Consider the following 14395-nt stretch of genomic DNA (forward strand, 5'->3'; position numbering starts at 1 on the left):
TAAAAAGATTCAAATTTGGTTTAATAGAAATTTCGTGTTGGAAAGACCCAGTTAAAATAGAATTTGCCAGTTAGTGAGGGCAGAAGTCATAATAGATGACTTTGTAATTGGTTGATCACCTTGCTAGTTGTCTGCACTGGTTTTTGTATTCCTAGAAATAGCACATGCCCTATTTGAATTTGTAAAACTTTCATCTTCACTTAATTATATGCAGTCTAGATAATTTCAAATGTATTGTAATTTTGCTTTAAAGGTGCTTACTGAATACAAGTAATCACTCAGGTGTGGAGGCCTTTATTATTCAAAATATCAAAAATCAAATTGACATGTCATTAAAGGTAAGAGCATAACTAAGGTGTCACTTATCAATTTATTTTATTTTTTAGGATATATTTGTTCATTTGTGGAATATATTAAAGTGGAATTTTGCTCTATGGATGTTTTATATCTCTAGTATTAGGGTACAGGCATACCTCAGAGATAGTACGGGTTTAGTTCCAGACCACCACGATAAAGCAAAAATCTCAGTAAAGCGAGTCACACAAATTTTTTGGTTTCCCAGTGCATATCAAAGTTAATTACACTATAATTTAGTCTGTTAAGTGCAATATTATGTCTTAAAAAACAATGTAAATACCTTAATTTTAAAATACTTTATTTCTAAAAAATGCTAACCATCATCTGAGCTTTCAGTGACTTGTAATCTTTTTGCTGGTGGAGGGTCTTGCCTCGATGTTGATGGCAGCTGACTGATCAAGGCGGTGGTTGCTGAAGGTTGGGGTGTCTGAGGCAATTTCTTAACATAAGACAACAATGAAGATTGCCACATAGATTGACTCTTCCTTTCACGAATGATTTCTCTGTAACATGCAATGCTGTTTGACAGCATTTTACCTACAGTAGAACTTCTTTGAAAATTGGAGTCAGTCCTCTCAAACTCTGCCACCGCTGTATCAACTAAGTTTATGTAATATTCTAAATCCTTTGTTGTTATTTCAACAGTCTTCATAGCATCTTCACCAGGAGTCCATTCCGTGTCAAGAAACAATTTTCTTTGCCCACCCATGTGAAGCAATTCTTCATCTGTTCAGATTTTATCATTGAGATTGCAGCAATTCAGTCACATCTTCAGGCTCCACCTCTAATTCTAGTTCTCTTGCTATTTCCACCACATTTGTAGTTACTTCCTCCACTGAAGTCTTGAACTCTTCCTAGTCATCTTTGAGGGTTGGAATCAACTTCTTCCAAACTCCTGTGAAGGTTGATATTTTGACCTTTTCCCATGAATCAGGAATGATTCCAGAAGGTTTTCAATTTGCTCTGTGCAGATCCATCAGAAGAATCACTGTCTATGGCAGCTATAGCTTTATGAAATGTACTTCTTAAAGAATAAGACTTTAAAGTTGAAATTGAAATTACTCCTTTTTCCATGGGCTGCAGAATGGATATTGTGTTAGCAGGCGTGAAGACAACATTAATCTCATTTTACATCTCCATTAGAGCTTTTGGGGGATGAGGTACATTGTCAGTGAGCAGTAATATTTTGAAAGTAGTCTTTTTTTCTGAGCAGTAGGTCTCAACAGTAGGGTTAAGATATTCAGTAAACCATGTTATAAACATATGTGCTGTCATCAAGGTTTTGTTGTTCCATTTATACAGCACAGGCAGAGTAGATTTGGCATGATTCTTACAGTCCCTAGAATTTTTGGAATGGTAAAAATTAAGCATTGGCTTCAACTTCAAGCCACCAGCTGTATTACTCTGAGAGTCAGCCTGTCCTTTGAAGCTTTGAAGTCAGGAATTTTCTCCTCTAGCTGTGAAAGCCTAGATGGCATCTTGTTTCAGTGTAAGACTGTTTTCATCTACATTGAAAATCTTTTGGTTAGTATAGCTACCTTCATTAATTACCTTAGCTAGATTTTCTGGATAACTTACTGCAGCTTCTGTATCAGCGCTTGCTGCTTCACCTTGCACTTTTATGTTCTGGAGATGGCTGCTTTCCTTAAATCTCATGAACCAACCTCTGCTAGCTTCAAACTTTTCTTCTGCAGCTTTCTCACCTCTCTTAGCCTTCATAAAATTGAAGAGTTAGGACCTTGCTCTGGATTACGTTTTGGCTTAAGAGAATGTTGTGGCTGGTTTGATCTTCTATCCAGACCACTAAAACCGTCTCCATATCCGCAATAAGGCTGTTTCACTTTCTTATCATTCATGTGTTCACTGGAGCAGCACTTTTAATTTCCTTCAAGAACTTTTCCTTTGCCTTCACAATTTGGCTTAACTGTTTGGCACAAGAGGCCTATCTCGGCCTTTGACATGCTTCCTCACTAAGCTTAATCATTTCTAGCTTTTGATTTAAAATGAGACATATATGACTCTTCCTTTCACTTAAGTACTTTGTAGGGTTATTAATTGGCCTAATTTCAATATTGTTGTGTCTCAGGGAATAGGGAGGTCCAAGGAGAAGGAGAGAGATGGGGGGGAATGGCCAGTCATTGGAGCAGTTGGAACACACACACACACACACACACAGCACGTTTTGATTAAGTTCATCATCTTATATGAGCGTGGTTCGTGGTGCCCCAAAGGAGTTAACGATTGTAACATCAGAGATCACTGATCACAGATCACCATGACAAATATATATTAATGAAAGTTTGAAAATTTTGAGAATTATCAAAATGTGACACAGATGTGAAGTGAGTAAATGCTGTTGGAAAAATGGTGCTGATAGAGTTGCTTGACACAGAGTTGCCATAAACCTTCAATATGTAAAAAATGCAGTAAAGGGAAGTGCAGTAAAATGAGGTATGCCTGTATATTTTTTTCTCCATTTCTACTCTTTTTTAAAAACCTGGATTTTGAAATTTGTTAACTATAGACTTAAATTGTATTAATTTTTCAAACTGATAATATGACTTTTTTGTTCTGCTGTATACTTGTGAAATGTTAATGGAAACTGAAGTCTATTTGTGAATACTCAGTAATTCCATATAGAGAACAGAGAAAGAGCACACCAGTGCTTTCAAACTAGCAGAGTTTGTTCTAGGTGTCCAGAAATAGTGAATGAAAAAATGGAAGTTAAAGTTAAAAATATATATTTTAAATGTGTAATAACTTATTTTTATAGTATCAAGGTATTAGAAAAACACATATATCTAACAACCTATTATTTAAAGCCTTTCTCAATTTTTCTTTTGCTTCTCAGAGAACATATAACAAATGGTTTACAGGACCGCAGCTGATTTCCCTTCTAGATTTGGTACTTTTTCTCCCAGAGGGTGCTGAAACAGATCTACTGCAAAACTCAGATAGGTGAGGTGACCATTACTAAGGTTTACATAGTAAATTCAGAATAAAATGTGAAAGCCCTGCTTTGGGAACCTTAACTAAAATAAAACATATTTTCCTGTGATTTTATAATCAGTGGTTAGTTCATCAAATTACATAAAGATTTTCATATTTAAGTAATTAGATATTGTATAAAGACAAAATCAAAAATTCTTTCCAGAACTATGACTAACAGTATGATTTTGTACCTTTGATGTACCTAGCTCATAGAGATTTGGGACTATAGCACTGGTGACTAAACACTAAGAATTTCGTGTATATAACTTATAAAAGGCTTATACATTTGGATTTTATTGTTTTATTTCCAGGACATACATCAATTTTTTTCATATACAACATGTAATTTTACTTTCAGTATACTCGAATGAATGTTGAGAAATGGTTGTAAGCATTTTTAAAAGGAATCTTAAAATTCAGGAAACAAAAGACAGTACTCTCGGACATTAAAGATAACAAGTCTCCCTTGGGGGAAAAACGAATAGTAATTTTCACAATTATATTTTGTGAACTTGGAGAACAAAAGTAGTAAGTTATGTTAAGGGGGTAAGATATGTGATAAGATATTTTAGCAGTCCATCGCCTTAACCACTTGCCCACCTCGTCATTTGCTGATAAGATATTTTAAAGGGAAAGGTTTCTAATGGCAAACGTAATTGTAGAAATATACCCAAGGTTTTAACTTACCTTTATTCATTGAAATTGTTGATTATATGAACCTGTACTGTACGTAACAAATTATATATTTTTACTTAACAGGATAATGGCTTCATTAAACTTACTGAGGTATTTGGTTATCAAAGATAATGAAAATGACAATCAAGTAAGTGAATTTTTTGAAAAAGAAACTATTACGCAAATGCATAAGGAGCGTTTTGTATTTTCTTATCAATACCTACTTAAGCCATAATTAATATTTTACCCAGCTGTGAAGCTCCGTTAAGTGCCAACAATTATTCTTTAAACTTGAAGTTAATTCCCAGGAGCGCTTACCACCCCACATCCAGCTTTCCCTTTTCTTTTCCTGTTGTACCTCTGCTCTCTTGCTATAAACATTGCTTAACCTTGTTAGGTAGATAAGTTGCAGCTCCTAACTTAACTAACCTTTTGAAACTCGACATATATTTGCGTATCTTGTTCATTAACCTCCACCTATCGCTCATGATTTAAGTCTGAGCTATATAAAATAAAATCATTGATCATTTGCTATCCCCTCATCAGAAATGACAAATTGAAGCATTTTCAGCACTAAATCCATTAACAGCACCTTTTGAATAATGTGTAGGCAGTTGAAATTTTTTAAAATAGTGCACCATTAGAGGTATTCAATAAATAGAAAACTATTTGAGGGAGATTTGTCATACAGTAAAATTACATTTGCTTTTTATCTTCTCTCTTTCTACCTACTCTTTTCTTTTTTTTTTTCTTTTTTTATTTGGCTGCATTTGGTCGTTGTTGCTGCGCGCGGGCTTTCTCAAATGGTGGAGAGTGGGGGCTATTCTTCGTTGTGGTGAGCAGGCTTCTCATTGCGCTGGCTTCTCTTGTTGCGGAGCACAGGCTCTAGGTGCTTGGGCTTCAGTAGTTGTGGCACATGCGCTTAGGAGTTGTGGCTCTCGGGCTCTAGAGCGCAGGCTCAGTAGTTGTGGTGCACGGGCTTAGTTGCTCCGTGGCATGTGGGATCTTCCTGGACCAGGGTTTGAACCCGTGTCCCCTGTGTTGGCAGGCGGATTCTTAACCACTGCGCCACCAGGGAAGTCCCTACCTACTCTATTCTAATAGTTGCTTTCTGTATATGTGTCATCTTATTAACTGTAACTACCTGAGTTACATGCGTGATTAAACGTTTTAGAAAGTAATAAATGAAATGCAAGTAATTGATTTTTATATAAGAATGCCAGAGGGGTTTTTTTTTCTTTTTTAGTTTAAGTAAATCATAATTTGGGATCAAAAGTTTATGGAAAAAGTAGTAGTTTCCTTCCCTCAAACATAAAGCCAAGTTGAAAGAATTTTACAGTGATCACTGATTTACCCACCACCAAGATTCTACTGTTAACATTTTACTCTGCTTTTATCACTTACCCATCTCTCCACCCTCCATCCATCAGTCTCTTATTTTTTGATGCATTTCAAGATAAACTGCAAACATCAGCATACTTTACCATAAATATTTCAGCATGTATTTCATTAAGAAGAGTTAAATATTTGTCTGTAGTTTTTCTTTGAGTTAAAGTTTACATAAAATGAAATGCCCAAATTTTAATTGTACATTCACTGAGGTTTAACAAATGCTTAGATCTGTTATCCAAATCCTTACCAAATATAGAACATTACTATCATCACAATAAGTTCCCTTTTTTCCTCCCAGTTAATTCTGACGTCATCATTCCACACCCATCCCTAGCCCCTGCCAGTGGCAGCTCTATTCTGGCCAGGTGCTATCATTTACTTCACTATGCTATAAGTGCTCTTTAGTTTTTGTTTTTCATAGACAGTTTTAGCACAGGAAGAATCTTTAACTTGCACAAGGGCATATACCTAGTAAGTGGCAGAAATAGCTATGACCCCAGGCAGTGACCAGAACCTTTGAATCACAAACTAAATCCTTACTCCTTTTTTATGATAAAAAGAGAAAGATAACAAGTAAATTCAGTGGCAGTGGAAGTCCTGAGGCTTCAGGAAGATGTCCTTAGAGTATGGTATGAGTTTTTACTTTCATCAGGATGAGGCCATACCTAGAAATGATCTGATTTGCCTGACAGGACGAAAAAGAATCTTTCTGATTAAGAGTGAGCACAGTGTCCTACAGGGGCAGCAAACGGGCCTCTGCCTAGAGAGGGAAGGCAAAGCAGTTTTAGCATTGTGCAATGTCTACTATGATATCCACAGATAATACCTCACATGTATTTAGCTTGAACATTGTACAGTGAAGAAAAGGATATAACCAGCTTATAAGATTGCTTTCTTATTTAATGGTTTTTAAAGTTTTTTCTTAGGGATCAAATATTCCATAGTATTGCCATGCAAGTTACTGTAAGAATTATCATACCAAGGAAATTGGCCAAAAAATCAGTCCAAGATGGCAACCTAACATCTTTGAGGCAGCTTGTTCATCATGGAAGCATTTCTTCCAAGTGTAGTCACAGTAGGTCATGTATATAAATGAGAGGCAAATCTGTCTGCTGTGGTTAATCAAAAAATAAGAGTCTTCTGAGTTTTAGAAATTGTGATTAAAGGAGAAACAAAATGATACTCTAGTGATGCTGAATTGTGGGTAGTTTTATTCAAAAGGATTCCTACCAGTACCTATTTTTGAGCAGTTAAGTGTGCTGAGGTGGTAACTAGTCAGATGAAAAGCTGAAAAGCAATCAAAAAGGTGTATAGAAAAATTAAATAAGAACAATCATTAAAATACAAAAAAAAGTGATTCATAATTGAATAATAATCCATTTCTTTCCCTGCTATATTGGGTTACTGTCAACTGACTTATTCTTTTCATAAATCATTCCCCTCCTTACCTTACTATTTCATGTCTCTTTATCTCTTTGCATAAGTTGAAGGCACTTTCTCCCACACTTCAGTTTGACATAACTTCTTGGACCTTGAACCTCCATCTATCTGTACTGGTAAAACCAACTTAATTTTTAGACCTAGTGTTCCCTACTATTTGGTAGGTATCTTTAAGTAAGTGTTAATTGTTTAATTATAGTAATTTATTCTAATACATAGCCCATAATAATTTATCCCTCACCTTCTGTCCCATCTACTCATATCCTTTCCTGTCCACCTGCTTACCTATTCTTATCCTAAATAATTTGTGATTGTAATATGTAGAATGGAAGCAGGGTCAAGGGAAGCAATGTAAGATTGTAAAGGCCAGAAGTATGTATCAGGAATTTCTAAAAATTGAATTATGTAATGTATGCATATATGCTTTTCATTTAGGAAAACACAACAAATATCTGGCATACAAACACATACTTATAGTTCTATATAATCCACATTTTAGGTTCTCATTTAAATTGTTTCTTTCTCCAAGATTAAAACATATCCCTTCTGTGTTATTTGCAGATCCAAATGACTTAAGGTTATGCACATTCCTTAATATTACAAGTGATAGAAGTTCTACAATATTACTTCATAAATAAGTGATACACAAATTAGAAAAGGGAAAACTGGGTCTTATTCATTTCCTTCTTTTTATTTCTTCATTAGCATGGTTGACTGTGTCCTTTGCAAGGTCCCTGTCTGTTCTGGCAATAAATTTCACTGTGGTATAAAACTGCCTTCTCTCTTTTGTGAGACAGGCTGCAGTGAAATTTGAAATGTATAGTTAAGCTCTAGAACTGAAAAGATCTCAGAACTACTCCACCAGTGAGTTACTTGGATATAAAATTTTAAAGTAAGCATTGTGAACATTTCAAATTTTTATCCTTAATACTATTTTTTAACATCTTGTTACTTTCTAGACACTGAAGATAAAACAAATGTTAAGATGATTTTCTTCGTAGTGTTTTTTTTTTTATTTTAAAGATCTAGTAATCTTAATGTAGGAGAGAGAAAATATTCTTATTTCCATAGCTTCTTCACTCCTACATGCTTCTAAAAATATTACTGTTGTTCATCACATGAAAAATTTGTGGAATTATGCTGAACAGAATGTGCACAAATTTTCTTTAGCCTAATTTTGGCACATTTTATTACCTTATTGTAAGTTTTAGATTATGGGCTGTGTATTAAATTATTGCCATTAAGAACAGCTAAAGTCTTAATAAAGACCTCCTAGTGTTACACTGTCCAATAGACAGTAGCCACACGTGACTATTTAAATTTTAACTTTTTAAAATTTTTAATTAAAAATTCAATTCCTCCTTGGCATTGGACAGGGCCATTCTAGATTATTGTTTCTCGGCATATGGTCCTAATCAAAATCAGCTGGGTATCTTATATAATTCGATTTGTAAAAATTCCTGATACATACTTGTTTAGATTGATTTTTAAAATGCATGAAGACATAATATGTTAATTAAAAAGGAAGTATAAATACAGCACAGATTGGAAAACAGGAAGAAAATTACATGAAAACATACCAGTAAATTTGGAAACTTCAATAAAATGGAATTTGTTAGAAAATATAATCTAACAAAACTGCCACAGTCTACTAAGAGAAATCACAAGGTCAGATAATTTTTACCATAATTTCAAGAAACAAATACTCAAGTCTTATTTAAAATGTTCAAAAGACTAGAAAAAGAATAGTTGTGCTTAATGTTATGCATCTGTTTAGTAAGATATGACCTTAATACCAAAACAGACTAGGATAGTATGCTGAAGTAAAGTTACAAGCTCATCTCACTTATGAATATAGATACTAATATTACCAAACCAGATCTAGGAAAAAAAATTTTTTTTAAGTCATTGGACTAAGTTGGTTTCATTCCAGTAATGCAAGGTAATGTAATTCATAGGTTAAAGTAGAGGAAATACATAGTTACAGGAAAAATAAAAGCATTTGATACATTCAATACATAATCGTGATAAAAATTCTTAGTCAACCAGAAAATATTTTTATTATAATTGCAACAAAAATATGAGATACTTAGGAAAACATGTAAAAATATGTGTAAAACTTTTTGAGGAAAATTATAATACTTTATAGAGAGATATAAAAAAAGACATAAGTAGAGATTTGAATACGTATGTGGATGGAAAGATTTGGTATCTTAAAGTTGTCAATTCTTCTCAAATTAATCTAAAAATTCAGTATAATTCAAAACACCCATTAGTTTTTTAAAATGGAATTTGATGATTGATTATAAGTTTCATATGGAACAGTTAAGGGCCGAGAATAGCCACAGCAACTTTGAGGAACAAGGTGTGTGGACAGGAACTTGCCTTGCCAGATATCATAATTTATTATAAAGCCACAGTAGTTTAGAGTAGTATCACCATGGGACTGGATAGATTGACTAGTAGAAAACAGTAGAGGACCTAAAAATAGATATCTGTGGAAAATATATATAATAGATACGTATGATGCTGCTGCTAATGGTAGCTTATATTTATTAAGAACCATTTGCCAAGTTGTGCTTTAAGCACGTATTAACTCATTTAATCCTCCTGCAAGGTATTACTTTTTTCTTCATTTTACTGATGAGGAAATTGAGGCGTAGTGAGGGTAAGTAGAACTTGCTCAAAGTCACATAGCTAGTGAAGGAGCCAGTTTTTGGACTTGAGCAGTCTCCAAGAGCTAGCATTCTTAATTACACCATTGCACTGAACTTCCTGTCTGAAATGGAGATGCCATTACAAATTGGAAGGGAAGAATGGGACTCTTCAATAGATGATGCTGGGTAATTTGTCATATGTTTGGGGAAGGGGGGATTAGATGCCTATTTCACATATACAAAACAAAATTCCAAACAGATTAAAGACTTAACATTGAAAAGGGACTTAGAAATTTTTAGAACACATTATAAGAGAAGATCTGTGTGACTTAAGGGTTTCTTAAGTAAAAAAGCACTAACCACAAAAAGGTAGATTGATAAACCTAATAACATTGAAACTAAAACCTATTCAAGAAATGAAAATGTGTACAAACTGAAAAAGCCACAAAAAGAGAAAAAAAAAATCTTCCTTTCTCCATCCAATAGTTAGTATCAAAAAAATAACTACAAAGCAAGAAGAAAAAGACCACAAATCAGCAAAATAGGTAAAGGATACACATATTGCAAGGCAGCTCACAGAAGAGGAAACCCAAATGGCCAATAACCACAAGACAAGATTCCCAGTATCACTAGTGTGTATGGAAGTGTAACTTAAAACCGCAGTAAGATACCACTGCACACCCATCAAAATGGCGAGTGTTAAAAAAGGTGGGTAGCATAGGTTAGGATCCAGCACAGTGATGAAACAAAGTGGATAATCCTTTTTGGGCAATTTGGCGTTATCCAGTGGAGTTGAAGAATAAATACTCTTAACTCAGCAACTTCTCTCCTAAGCTATATAATTAGAACAGTGTTCTTCAAATTGCTGGTCATAACCAAGCATATTAGAGAGTCATTAAATCAATTTAGTGGTTCAGATTGGCAATTTTTACAAAATGAAGTAGAATATAATTGAAACATCAGGTTGCTTGCACAGATTCTTAGTAAGAGTTATGGATATTGCAGCAAATTTTGTGGTCAATTGCAAAGAACAGTGTTTGAAAGTGGAAGGGATATGACGGATTGGCTAGGAATAAGATGCATGTTGCTTACCAATATCTCTTATGATGTATTTAGTGGTCAGTTAGCAGAAAGGCTATGATAATGTACAGTTTAACTTTATAGTAACATAGTATGTAGTTAATTGGGAAATAAATTGTACCTGCTGTCAGTAAAATTGTGAAGTTTTACAAGCAAATTATTTTAATCTGTATTTTCAGAATGAACTTTTATTGAGGGAGATATATTTTTTCAAATTCATGACAATAACAAAAATAAATGAAAAATACAGAAACATGTTCACATTGAACTGTTGATCTGAAACTGTAAATAGTGACAATATTCAAAACAGTATTGACTCAATAATTAGTAAACTTAGCCTTAATTTGAGCCACATTCTAAAAAGAAAGAATATGAGTGTAAGACTTTAAAGCTAAGACTATTTAAGATAGTTTCATCAAAAGTAAATACCCAATGAAAATGATAGTCTAAAATATAATTTTTCTTGCAAATGAAAGCTTAAAACTTTCAAATTAGAGACAGCTAGAAACAACATGCTGAACTTGTGAATGAAGCCCCCTAATGTTTTGAAAGATGAAAAGTTACCAACTTTCTTTTAGTCTCTGTAGAGGTAGAAAAGAAACTTTATTATCAGCGTATATAATTGCATATTATTTGGCAAATGAGAAAATGGCTCATTTGGACCTGGAAAGATTATTTTCCCAGCATATACAGTGTTTGATTGTGTCTATTGATTTATTTAGAAGTATGTTTTAATGGTAACAAAAAAATTTTTGGCTCTTCTAGATCCTTTGCTTCTCCATATGAGTTTTAGAATAATTTTGTCAATTTCTACCTGTAGAGGAAAAACATTCCAGTGTTTCTGCTCTACTCTCAGTACTTCACTTCATTTTTTACACTTCTGGTCACCAAATGTGTAGCGATTTTCCCATAGCGAGCAATTTTTTTTGACACCAAGTAGATGTCCTACAATTCAGTCTCCTTCTGACACTCTACCTGGAGATAGCATCAGATTACACAGGCTAAGGGCTCAGTCCCACAACATTAGCCCCCTTCCGATACCAATCATAAGTCCAGGTACTGATCTGTGCTGCTGACAGACTGGCTATCAGTCAGAGGTTCCCACGACCCCTTCCTCAGGTTCGATTAATTTGCTAAAGCTGTTCACAGAACTTCAAGAAAACATTTTACTTACTAGATTACCGGTTTATTATAGAAGGATGTAATTCAGGAACAGCCAGATGGAAGAGATGCATAAGGCAAGGTATTAGGGAAGGGGTGCTGAGTTTTCATGCCCTCTCCTGAACTACTGTCCCAGCACCTCTACGTGTTCACTAACCCAGAAGCTCTCTGAACCCCATCCTTTTGAGTTTTTATGGAAGCTTCATTACATAGGCGTGATTGATTAAATCACTGGCCATTGGTGGTTGAGCTCAGTCTCCAGCCCCTCTCTCCTACCAGGAGTTTGTGGTGAGAGGAGCTGAAAGTTGGAACCCTGTAATCACATGGTTGATTCCTCTGGCAACCAGCCCCCATTCTTATTAGGGGCTTTCCAAAAGTCACATTCATGGCTGAAAGGGCTTGTTATAAATAACAAAAGACAGTTTTACTGTTCTTCACTTAGGAAATTCAAGAGTTTTAGGAGCTCTTTGCCAGGAACAGGATGGAGACCAAATACAGTATATATTTATTATAAATCACAATATCACTCTATTATAAAAAGCTATACAGTAGTGATTCCATTTACATGACATTCTGGAAAAGGCAAAAATTATATAAACAAAAGTCAGACCAGTGATTCTCTGGGGGTGGGGGAAGAAAACTGACTACAGAGGGGCACAAGGGAACTTCTGGGGTTGTGAAACTATAGTGGTGGTGGTTATACAACTATATATCTTTGTCAAAATTCAGAACTGTACAGCTAAAAAATGTTTATTTTACTGTATGTAAATGATACCTCAATACACCTGACATTAAAAAATAATATATAAAAAGGAAAGGACCAGGCTATATTTAATGTTATAAATAGAAAGGACATTCTGTGAAACTTTTGTTTCAACTATATAAATAAATGTGAGTTGTGATGTAAATTATATTTCTTACTGTGGGTCATGGTAAAAATATTTTGAAAAAATGCTACCCTAGAAAAACTTTTAATCCCCTGGAACTAGATATGTGACAGGAATATCATTTGAAAGATAAAGAGTTGAAGGGACTTATAAGGTAGAGTCATTGTGGGGATGGGTTATAAGGAAAGAGAAATGTCTCAGACCGTGTGGATTATTCTCAAATAATTTTCTCATGGATAAAACTTCTAAGTTACAGATCTCAAAACCAGGAGCTATCCAAATGGCACAGTAATGAGTGTATGAACAAGTTCATTTTTGTTTTGACTGGTATTTAGATAAAATATCTAGATGTAGTAATGAATGTATTATTAAACAGTCAACTCCACCTTGAAAGGCAAGGATCATGTCTTACTCCTTTCTGTTTCTCCAACTGTCAGCACATGTTTAATACTAGTAGGCAATCAATACATCTTGAACCAAATAACTAATTGTTTCATTAATTCTTCCAAACAGACTGGATTATGGACAGAACTCGAAAAGATTGAGAATAATTTCTTAAAGCCACTCCATACAGGTCTTAATATGTCAAAAGCACATTATGAAGCAGAAATTAAAAATAGCCAAGGTTGGTAATGTGAAGTTTCATTTTCAGTTAGGTCTAAAAATTAGTCATATTTTTTTGAACTGTCATTTATATTCAAAATAAAGAACTTTATCTTGTACTTGTCTAACTTAGAGCAAACAGGGAACTGTGATAGCTAAGTCATTTTATTTATAATTAAAATGATTCTTGGCAAATCTATATGCCAGTTAACACTGAAATTGGGTTAACAAAGATTTAAACCAAACTGAAGCATATTCTGGTTTCAAACCTCAAGGTCTGATTAAGAATCTAATTGTATCACAAGTATTTCTGTTTGGATGTCATTGTACTTCCTTTAGTATTGTGGGGTCCATCCCCCACTTCACCCTCTACTAAGTTTGTACAAATTATGAAAAAGAATCTTAGATCCAGAATTGCTTTTTAAAGTCAGCAATTCTATTATAATAATCTTGTGATCTTTTCTATTTCACTATGGTGGTATTTCTGTAGGCATTACTAAAAATTTTGTCTTTTTTAGTGTGGCAGGTATATTTCTGATTTTATATTGAAGAAAAAAGTTGCCAAAATACTGTTCACCTAAAGAAACATTAATTCACATGTTGCAGAATTTTAATATTTTTGTTTGTTCATAGCTTGATTTTAGCATACCCTGAGCTATTAAACAATAAGGCTTAATTTACACAAATAACTGGCATTTTTTAAGTTAGTAAATGATTAAAGTAGCTTATAAATTTATTATTGAAATCTGAGAGTTGTTTTAATGATTAAGTGTGACACGATTTTTTTTTTCTCTTACAGAAGTCCAGAAGTCTAAAGATCTTTGTTCTTTAACTGTAGGTAGAGAAGAGATCCCGAATATGCCTCCTGAAATGCAGCTTAAGGTAGATATGAAATTTTCCTAAGCTACATACAGCTGAAGTCTTTTCTCTTTTTTGCTCTGTTTTGCTTTAAAGGCAGCCTTAATAACACTAATTTTTCTTGGCATTGCAGGTCCTACATTCAGCTCTTTTCACATTTGATTTGATTGAAAGTGTTCTGGCTCGAGTAGAAGAACTCATTGAAATAAAAACAAAGTCTACCTCTGAGGAAAATAAGGGATAAAGTGAAAGCTCCATCCCCTAAATAAAAACTAGTAATATACTATTTTCCAT

The 14395-nt window shown here is 34.1% G+C and overlaps 1 protein-coding gene across 3 annotated transcripts in view; it reads left to right on the forward strand.

Annotated features, from left to right (window-relative positions):
* Nucleotides 1-14387, forward strand: part of GLMN (glomulin, FKBP associated protein) — a 46448-nt gene extending 32061 nt beyond the window's left edge. For 2 of the 3 annotated variants that reach the window (XM_082384726.1, XM_082384727.1), the window contains exons 14-19: nucleotides 254-338; nucleotides 3209-3315; nucleotides 4108-4171; nucleotides 13154-13265; nucleotides 14043-14125; nucleotides 14235-14387. In XM_082384726.1, the coding sequence (XP_082240852.1) occupies nucleotides 254-338; nucleotides 3209-3315; nucleotides 4108-4171; nucleotides 13154-13265; nucleotides 14043-14125; nucleotides 14235-14345 (562 nt within the window). In that variant the 3' untranslated portion in view covers nucleotides 14346-14387. Of the gene's footprint in view, nucleotides 1-253; nucleotides 339-3208; nucleotides 3316-4107; nucleotides 4172-11787; nucleotides 11836-13153; nucleotides 13266-14042; nucleotides 14126-14234 lie in introns of those variants that run through there. The other variant, XM_082384728.1, reaches the window with a different exon arrangement.
* The last annotated feature ends 8 nt before the right edge of the window (nucleotides 14388-14395 follow it).

The sequence above is a fragment of the Balaenoptera borealis genome, assembly GCF_965194805.1.
Source record: "Balaenoptera borealis genome assembly, chromosome: 1".
Lineage (NCBI taxonomy): Eukaryota > Metazoa > Chordata > Mammalia > Artiodactyla > Balaenopteridae > Balaenoptera > Balaenoptera borealis.